General features: G+C 39.5%; 1 protein-coding gene across 1 annotated transcript in view; it reads right to left on the bottom strand.

The window, feature by feature from the left end:
* LOC104402681 (protein FAM178A-like) overlaps positions 1–8,213 on the bottom strand; it is a gene marked incomplete at its 3' end in the record, with an annotated part of 15,269 nt that extends 7,056 nt beyond the window's left edge. The window contains exons 1-5 of the mRNA XM_010010627.1: positions 7,944–8,213; positions 4,863–4,945; positions 3,766–3,882; positions 3,327–3,494; positions 1,645–1,747 (exon numbers count right to left, since the gene is read on the bottom strand). Coding sequence (XP_010008929.1) covers positions 1,645–1,747; positions 3,327–3,494; positions 3,766–3,882; positions 4,863–4,945; positions 7,944–8,213 — 741 coding nt within the window. The remainder of the gene's footprint in view (positions 1–1,644; positions 1,748–3,326; positions 3,495–3,765; positions 3,883–4,862; positions 4,946–7,943) is intronic.
* Between the last annotated feature and the right edge of the window lie 1,989 nt (positions 8,214–10,202).

The following is a 10,202-nucleotide window of genomic DNA, read 5'->3' as shown; positions in this document are numbered from 1 at the left end:
CACCCCCCCCAAAAAAACCCAACAACCAAAACCAAAACCCCAACCCACAGTGAACAGATGCTCTGAATACACTAAAACTGATTATTTGCAGTATGGGAATGCTGTAATCCCAAGTTGAGTCTGTTGGTTCCTAAGAAAGTACTGAGGGTTAACAGAATGGGAAGTACCACCTTTGCAACTCATTTGCATCTGTGATCAAATTGAACTCTTCAATCAGACGTGGGGGGCAACGGAATGAACTACAACCTTTCCAGTCATAAGCAAGTTGAACATACAGAACACTAAACCCAAACAATGAATTCTCAGTTTTCTATAGAACTCTTAACTACAAAAACATAACTATGAAGCACAGCTCGGGTTTCCTGGCACACTAGCCCAGCAAAACACTCTTTTTCTCCCCCAGGTGCTGAACAGTTTCCTGCTCTGTAAGTGAGCTGAATTGGCTCACACTTCCTCCTCATGAGAGGAACACCAGGGCTCACAGAAGGGGTGGAAGGCAATCTTCCACTGGCTGGAGGGGAGGACACAGAGGAGCAAAACGCTTCCTTTTTGGCAAAAGCAGAAAGCCAGTCAGACCCAGGCTGCAGTTTCACAGGTGGTCCAGCTTTACTTTTTATTTCAGGCACAGTTAGAATGTGGTAAATAATCTTAGAACGGTTTAGGTTGGAAAGGACCTTAAAATCATTTAGTTCCAACCCCCCTGCCATAGGCAGGGACGCCTCACATTAGACCATGTCATAGAATCATACAATCACAGAATCTTAGAATAGTTAGGGTTGGAAAAGACCTTAAGATCATCTAGTTCCAACCCCCCTGCCATGAGCAGGGACACCACACACTAAACTATGTCACCCAAGGCTCTGTCCAGCCTGGCCTTGAACACCTCCAGGGTTGGAGCATTCACAACTTCCTTGGGCAACCTATTCCAGTGCCTCACCACCCTCACTGTGAAGAGCTTCTTCCTTATATCTAACCTAAAGTTCCCCTGTTTAAGTTTAAAACCATGTCACCCAAGACTCTGCCCAACCTGGCCTTGAACACACAGTAATACAATGGAGACTGGAGAGGGGCATTTTTGAAAGTAATAGAACATTGTAAGTTCCTGGGGATTTAGACACCTAGAAAGACATCTAGAAAACTGACAGACACATTTCCTTTCACAATAGCTCTAGTCTTTCTCCTGAGCCACCTTTTCCAAACGAAAATTACCCGATAATGCAGTTATCTCTGAAGATTTAGAAGGTGAGAGATGTCAAAATGGTACTTCTGCACTTTTGTATACTGCAGCATGTACCTTTTTTTTTTTTTTGAAAGATGGAAGGAAGCAAGATTAACATTTGCTTATGATTTGTCCAACACTATTATATCCTGAAATCCCTTCTCACCTAGCATGTAACATGCCCTTTTCAAATGCAGTAAAACATGGACAGGCATGTGCAGCTTTGCAGTCACTAGTGTTTTACCCCTTTTGACAATCTAAGTATTTCAGACTGGAGAACAAATCAGAACCCAGAAAGGAAGACTTTTATATAAGAGTTGTTAATATAATGCAACAGATTCACAAATTCGTTCTGATTATTCCTGCTACTACTGCTTCCAGGAAGAATATAATGGAGTGTAACTGCACAAATACTACAGTCTTACCTGGAAAAGCCACTTCAGAATTGGTATGGGACACAAGATACAACTGTAAGCAGAACTTAGAAAACCATTAATAGTTAAAGAAAGTTGCTGTGCTACACTGGAACTGTAAAGACAAAGATGGGAGTGGGGAAAGAGAAGAAAAATCAGTTAGTGGTTGAGTCAGCACTTCCCCACCCCTCAGATCGTCATCAACAGCAAACAAAGATCTGAACATCTAAAACAGATGTTATTCATATGCTCTTACCTTTATGAAATACTTACAAACATTGATTTACACTACTGTACTATGAATCTCTAAGCCTGTTTACACAGATTGGCTGCTATGCTCCATAAGACCAGTAAGATTTTTAACTCCAATGACCTTTACCAACACTTTTATAAGAGAAAAAACTTTGTTTGAAGTTTTTAAAATAACCTTTCAAACAAAAAGTTTGAAGGCAAACTGAAGTAAACCAGTCTAAACTCACTGTGCAAGTCTGTGAGGTGAAAAGGTAGCTGTTGGAAGAATAGAAACTATGTCACTTTTGTTACTGAATTATTTTAGCTTTAGCTTTCTCTAGAAAGTCAGATATGCCATAAGCAGCTGAATTAATGATATCCAGTTTCCCATCTACCCTTTAGTTTCCCCTGCTCTCAGTATCCACTAAAAGAGGTAGCTCTGTTGAGAGATCTCTGTCCCAATTTCCCCCACCTCCTTGACCTGTCTGTCTGAGCAAGTGGCTAGGAAGACATCCATGTGCCAACTGGGCAGAATGCACAAGCAATTAAATCATAATTGCCTTCTGCAAGGGATGATTTGTTTAATTCTCATTCCTCCAGTCACAAGATGCTTTTGAAGCTTATACCTTTGTGATCTTCAAAACATGTTAATAGAGAAGCCTGAAGCCAAAGGAGTGTATCACAAACATCACTTCCTCAAGAGATCAGAAGCCACCCTCCTCCTCTTCACACCCACAGTAGCACATACATGTGTACATAAAATCTTTTCAGAGTAAATGAATTCTCTCTGTTCCACTGATACAAGTTTGGAATAAAATGCCAAGCAAAATAACTGGATTTTTTCAGGATTTGCACTTGTGGTATTAGGCAAGAATTTGTCTAGCTATTTGTAGCCTGACAGCCTTGTAAATATAGAATACAAATCCTTATGAGTTATAGAACAGTTGTTCTATACACACAGACACACTGCTAGCTCAGCGACTAAATCTTAACAGACGTCAGAAACCATGACTTCCTGCAGCCCTCATTAGGTGGAGGAGGAGGCCCTAAGTTCTAAGCCCATTCAGAAGCAAAACACCTGAGTTTTTCCGTAGACATAATGCAACATTAATAGGTCACAGATCAGTTTACCACCAATTGTCTTGTAACAGTTAAGCTTCTCTTCATTCAACACTTCACTTCCACAAACTCCTCAGGTTATCAATGACAGCCCAACACAGTAGAAATATGGAAGAGGGGAGAACACCTGTTTTTTTTTTCCATCTCATTTAAGATGTTTCTCGAGAATTCCAGGAGACGAAAGAAGGAAGCTTCAAGTAACAATTCACTGTTCTGTAAAGCTAACCTGGAAAGGAGACTTCCAGGAAAAGGGAGTCTTTTCGTACTTAGTAAAACAGAGCTTATTTTCATTCAACACTGAAAAAAAAAACATGCAAGTAACAACAGAGTGAAAATATTCTTACTTAACAAGTAGCTTTTCTATAGGATTTTGAGGGATGAAGTGAAAATTCCTGAAGTCCAGGTCATGCTGACTGAAGATTTTCCCAGAGGCTGATAAATCAAATATATCTTCTCCAGGGTGGTAGTCAGGTATGGCATGAGCTACTACTGAAAACCTCTTTATAAATGCCCTGTAAAATTCAAAACTACTTTTACGAATTTAAACATCCAGAGGCTATTTGCAAGTTGAGACAGTTATTTCCAGATGATGAACATGTCAGCCTGATGTGAAAGCTGAATTGTTAAAATACAGCACTGTCCAAGAAAACCCACTCAAACCCGAAAGACAATAAAAATGATTCACATTAAACATATTAACAATTAATGGAGGGAGATTAGAAAAAAGAAAAAAGGCTAAAAAAGCGAAGAACTAGATTTTATTAGTTTAGGAGTTGGAAGGACCTGTGTTCTTCTGAGAGATCTTCATCTCCACTGGCATTCTCCTCATTTTCTCCATCTGAAGAATCAGTTTCCTTTCCTTGTAGGTCTTCTTGCAACCGCTTTTCTAGTTCATCTATCCTGAAACAACAGTAGCAGCAGAACATATTGTCACCATTCAGCATTCACAACAGAAATCAACAAAACTGAAGCCCTAAATGTGAACCTAGGACTCAGTAGCCCATTAGGCATAGCAAAAGCATGCAAGACATTACATTTGTATAAAAAGCAAGCATCCTGTTATTCCAAGATATAAACTACATGTTTCCCAAACCCTAATGAATTTCCAACAGCACAATCAATCCCTAGTTTGTCAAAGGCAAACACACTCAACTAACTTCTGATAGAGTTTGCTGTAATTGCACAAAACTTTCAAACTTCTCTTTGTAGTTTTCTTAAATTTTGGGTGGGTTTTTTTTTTGTTTTGCTTAAAACATCATACTAGTATTTTATTCATTAAATAGTATTAGTCATAGGAGTATCCACTACTCCATAGTCAGTCAGCCCATAGTTATTAGGGTCAGATTCTTTAATGAAAACAGTTAATCACACTTACATACCCATCACCACCACCTGCCATTAGCACATATACCACATTATGCTTTCTACCCAAAAGGTCTCTTGGAAGAACACTCATTAGTTCTATTCACTGAACTGTGTAACTGCTCAGGCTACCAAGAGTCTACACAACTTTGGAAAACAAAACTGAGCTACAAATGCCTTTGAAGAAATTAGTACAGTGAGTCTACAAACATCCTTCTATTTCATGCCTGTCCAGCAGCTGGCTCAGTGACCTACAAGGAAGGCATCAGCAAATTTAATCTGGCTCTGGAGGGGTAGGCAGATATATCACAAATCGCTCATTATTGCTTACAAGGAGCCTGTCATTCAGTTTTTACAGTTAAGCCACACTTGTAGGTCCCATCAGATGTATATTGGTGGCATCAGCAGGCAAAGCTTAGCCTGTTGCAACAAAAACTCTTCAGTTTCGGGGAGGTGAGGTAATTCTGACCTTTTGTAACTTCATCCCAGATTTTTCAAAGCAGCTTTAAGAACCAAACCTTTTTGAGTCTTCTTTCTCCTTCAAGAGATGTTCTAAGCTGTTCACATATGACACCTGGCTAACAACAGGAGGCTTAGACAACTGTAAATGAAATAGGAAGAAATTTAGAAAGTACCACAAGGTATCCATTCAGTATTAGACAACAAACATGATCAAAATAGAAACCTCCAATTTTAATGCCATTTTACTTGAAGATTAAAACTCAAAGGAGTTTTTCAGGAGACCCTGAAAACAGCACAATTAACAGGTTTTCAGTCCCTTGACAATTACATAAAATTGCCAAGTCTGTCTCAGTGATTAAACTGTGCTTCACAACAGAACAGGAAAGCTTCTCTCCCTGTGACTGAACTCCAGCCAACCTTCACAAAGAGCACCAGCATCAGAAGCCTTTCACCTCACTGCTTTATTACTACCATCTACCAAGACCCTGAGAATCCCCATTCCCGTGCTCGAGACAAGAAACTCCATCAGTACCTCTCTGATACTTTCTGAAGTCCCTAGATGGTAAAGCACCACTCTTTGCTAAATCATCTCCAAAATCATCAGACAAAAAAAACCTTTCTAAATCCTGATACAAACCCAAATTAAGCAGCTAATAAATAGAATTAAAAAACAAAATAACACACAAAGAAAGTCTTAACTACTACCAAAATTAGTATGGTATTTAGTAGCCGGTGTTTTATTCAGTAGTAGACAATAAAGACTAAGTCTTTTATGGCCATGATTTGGTTCTTTGGACAATCCTTCTGACAACACCTTCTTAAATTGCAAGCCTCTTACTAGGGACAAAGCTTCCTCCTACAAGCTCATTCACTTTAGGAGAACACAATTCAATAACAGCATACACTCTCAATTGGGGATTTTCTATTACCCAAAGGCAACAACAGTTAGTGTCACCTGCTAATAAAAAAAGCCAGTTAATACAGTGCTTACTTTGGTATTCAGAAATAGCTTTCATATATAGCAAGCAGCATGTCTTTGTGTGGGAAATCTTGTGGGAAAGCTGAAGTTCTCTAACCTTTATTTCTGGTTAGTATGTCTAAACCAACTGTTGAACAACTGAGAAATCAAGATTTTATGCCAATGTGCATATGTGCCCCTTCTTACAAGGCATGAGAAGAATGCTAGTATATGCAAAACCCATGGTCATGGAAATTCTGGACAGTTCATAACTGTGCTTACTTGGCCATTAAACAGGATAGGCCAACTGCTGTGGTCACATACATGTTTCACAAACATTTGATCTAGTCTACATCTGTTTATCAGTCTTAACCATTAATTATGTGGACATGTTGGTTGAGACTGTGGAATATGCATGTAGCCACAGAAATCTGATCTATGACATGCCTGCTTAATGAAACGTAAGAACAGTTAGAACAATTATGGCTGTTCAACATCTGCCTACAGAAACAGTAACTAGTAAACAAATAATATAATCATAGAATAGTTAGGGTTGGAAAGGACCTTTGGATCATCTAGTTCCAATCCCCCTGCCACGGGCAGGGACATTTCCCACTGGACCAGATTGCTCAAGGCTCTGTCCAACCTGGCCTTGAACACTGTCGGGGCTGGGGGGCAGCCACAATTTCCTTGGGCAACCTGTGCCAGTGCCTCATCACCCTCACAGTAAAGAATTTTTTCCTTACATCCAATCTAAATCTCCTCCCATTTAAGTTTTAAATAAACTATTTCAGAGTTTTCAAAATGGGAGAAGATGACAGTATTTATATAGGTATTCTGCTGTTTGTTTTCTACTCTAGAAAATAGTGGTGAGCTGACCCCAGCCAGCAGCTCAGTACCACACAGCTCATTCCTTTCTCCACCCAGGGGAGTGAATAAAAGCAAAAGCAACAAAACTCCTGGGTTGAGATAAAGTTTAATAAGTGAAGGAAGAGAGGATAACTGGGGAAAGAAAAACGATGCAAAGGCAGTCACTCAGCACCTCCCACAAGCAGAAGAATGCCCAGCTCTGAGTAATGGCTACGTGCCAGACCAGCTCCTCCTCGTTTGTTTGATTGCTGAGCGTGATGCTGAGTGGCATGGAATACATACATCCCTTTGCCCAGCTGTCCAGGCTCTGTCCCCTCCCAGCTCTTTGACCACTCCAGCCTACTTACTATGGAGGCAGAGTGGGAAGAACAGAAAGCCTTTACACTATGCAAGTACTGCTCCACAACAGTCAGAACACTATTTTCTTACCAACACCGTTTTTGTCCAAAACACACAGCACCATACAGCTGTTCTAAAGAAAATTAACTCCATCCCTGCCACATTCAGTACTAAATCTTCTTATTTAAACACAGCCATTTTCCACCTGTACCAACTTTGCTGGGAACGCCACGCTAAGTCCTACTGCAGGACCTTCCTAGTTAAAACGTTTTTTTTTTTTTTGTTTGTTTTTTTGTTTTTTTTTTTTTTTACAATGAATCTTCAAAACCACTATTGGACAAGGTATTACTAAACAAATATGCTAAGTCTTAAAAACACAGAGCAATTCCTCAGCATAACATCCTGTAAGCTGCAAATCACTGTCCCTTGAGAGCAGAAGTCATCATTCAGCATTTTGAAATCCTAAAATTATTCCAATTCCCATGAAATTCAACCTCAAAGAAAACATCACACTAGCAGACCAAGAACTTGTACACAGAGCTCTGACAATCACAGACAGGATATAGGACTGGAGTCTAGCACATAGATCTCAACATCTACATCAATTTCCTCTAGTTTGCTTAAACTCAAAAATCCACACATCTTCTAGATGTAGCCTCCTGCCTTTTTCTTTAGGGAGAAAAAGCAAAACCAGAACTCCTAAAAACCACTGGAAGGCATACAGGTAATGTAACCTGGCTGCGCAAACCATCTTTCAGCCATTCCAACAACAAGCATAGTAATTTCTCTGACTATATTGCACTGTACACCATAGGACTCTTCAGCTGAGTAACCAGTTTTACAGGCAAGTGTTTCCATGTATTATGAATAAAGGAGAAAAAAACCAACTATTAAAAAATACAATAGAACAAATCTGATGCAATGCTTTTTGGGGGATTTGTATGGGTTTTTTTTTTTTTTAGCCACTTACATGAAGCTTCAGTAATGGACTCATATTGACCGGAGAAAAATCGCCAGAAGATTCTTCCAGGATTCCTGCCTGTGGCTTGGAACTTGGAAAGAGGATTTCTTGCAGTGGCACAAGCACTTCATCATCGTCATCATCTAGATTGCATTCCAAACTCTCATCTTCACTGTCAAAGCTGCTTTTTGCTTTTCCATTCAGCTTGGACTTGGACATACAGGTGCTTTCAACTTTCATCTCCCCCGAGTGTTGTGAAGACCTATAGCTGCTGTCCATGCACCCTTCTTTAAAAGGCAATGAGTGGGGAACACTCTTACCAGTACCTTCGGAGAGTGCCAGTTTCCCAGATCCTTCCACTGAACCAGAAGTACTTTCTGAAGTCTCACCTTTTGTTTGTGAAAAACCATTGCTGGATTGAATACTGTAAGCACATCTTTCTGTTCTTTTCCCATCTTGCTCTTTCTTAGCATCCAATACCTGAGATAAGCCAGCATTCTGGGGATGAGATTTCACCCCTTTTGTATGTGATAAGTGGTGGAGAGAAGGCAACACAGTACTTTTTTCCTGAGAAAAAGGAAGGGACTTTTCCAAGAAAACACATGAGTTAGCCACCTGTAATTGATTCTCTTTGGTATCCACAACTGAAATGTGGTTATTCTTACCAGGACTGTGTGCAGAATATGAAGCTGACAAACCAACAGAGGAGCAATTATTTTTCTCATTTTCATGGCTTGAGTTGAGGTATTCCTCTGGGAGAGGAGAATCATGTCTAGGTAGAGCAGCGGCCTCCATCAGTTGCAGAACACCACCACAAGTAGACTTTAATAGGATATTCTTTACAAAGTGAGACTTCCTATTTTTGCATTTTGCAGATGATCTACTAAAAGCAGGTTCATTCAAACTTGATATTTCAGACCGATTTGAACTGTCTGCATCCACACTCATGGCAGCACGTTTTCTTTTCCCGGCAAAGTCCATTTGTTTGGATCGCCGAGAAGACATCTTAGTTCTAAGGCAGGATGAAGGAATAGACTGGGTCTTCTGCATACCTGCAGCCATCTCAGATGATGTTCTCAGTGCTTTTGGAGAAGACGCCTCATGTTTTGAAACCTGCTTTGGCTTTGGTTGAGATGGGTCATCTAGGAAATGTTTTAAGAAGGTAAAACACAATAGTCATGTTTAAAAAATAATTAAAACCTCCAAAACAACATCTTACGCTTTAAAAAAATAACTGTTGTTTTTAAATCAACTATGACTGATTTTTTTTTTTTTTAAATCAGAAACAGTACTTCCATTCTACTTGAATGCAGTGGACCACAATTAAGATTTAGTTGATATTGTACTGTTATCATGGTCACTAACTTGGAAATGAAATTACATCTTCTCATTTTAAAGCAGATGAGTAGCCACTGTATAACACTTTTCTGTATACTAGGATCAGTGAGTGTTTAGAAACAGACAATAGCCCAGTTGAGGTATGGAACTGGAAGAAAATGTCTGTAATTATGTATTATGGTTATAAGGAATAAACAGTATGAAAAGTATTTTGGGATAGTTTTAAACAGCAGTCATAAAAAAAAGCATTCAGAATACAAAGAAATCTGTTTTGAGGCTATTGTTCTATGGCACCAGAGCCCACCACCTTCACCATGCTTTTCTGCTTCCTGTCTTAAGCTGGTGTCAGCCCCTGGGCACTTCATGCCAAGCTACTTCATGGAGCTGATGTGGCTAAGAACTTCCCAACTCAAATTTTCAGCCAGGTCACCTCCTTGGTCTGCTGGCCAAGTCCCAGTGGTAGCATAGGTAGAAACTGAAGCAGAGCAGCATTGCTCCCCTCCACCTTTTTAAAATCCTCCTACTGACCAAGCCCAAGTTTCTATCCATGTGAGCATTTTATATCCAGTTCTACCTACCTTAGAACAAAATTATGTGATTAAAAATAGACAACAAGCAACAAGAATACCAGCTAAATTTTAGCATTTGGGTCAACAAGAATGTTCTTCCTGGATTAAGCTGAAATGTGCTAACCACCACAGGGAATGCGGATTTTCCAAAATGCAAGAGAAACCATAAAAACAGTCAGGTATTAAGGGCTTAAGACAAAGAAATATGATGACTTAGAAACAATCTGTTATCACTAAAACCCCAAATTACTTTAACACCTGTTCAGCTTGCCATGTATTGGAATAACCTTGACTATACAGCAGCATTTTATATTATTTTTTTTTAAGAGAGCAAACAAAAACATAACTCCAAGAAAAAAAA

Source organism: Nestor notabilis, unplaced genomic scaffold (genome assembly GCF_000696875.1).
Source record: "Nestor notabilis isolate BGI_N333 unplaced genomic scaffold, ASM69687v1 scaffold34032, whole genome shotgun sequence".
In the NCBI taxonomy this organism is placed as follows: domain Eukaryota; kingdom Metazoa; phylum Chordata; class Aves; order Psittaciformes; family Psittacidae; genus Nestor; species Nestor notabilis.
Note: the sequence above shows the minus strand (reverse complement) of the source record. Positions and strands in the feature narration are given on the sequence as shown.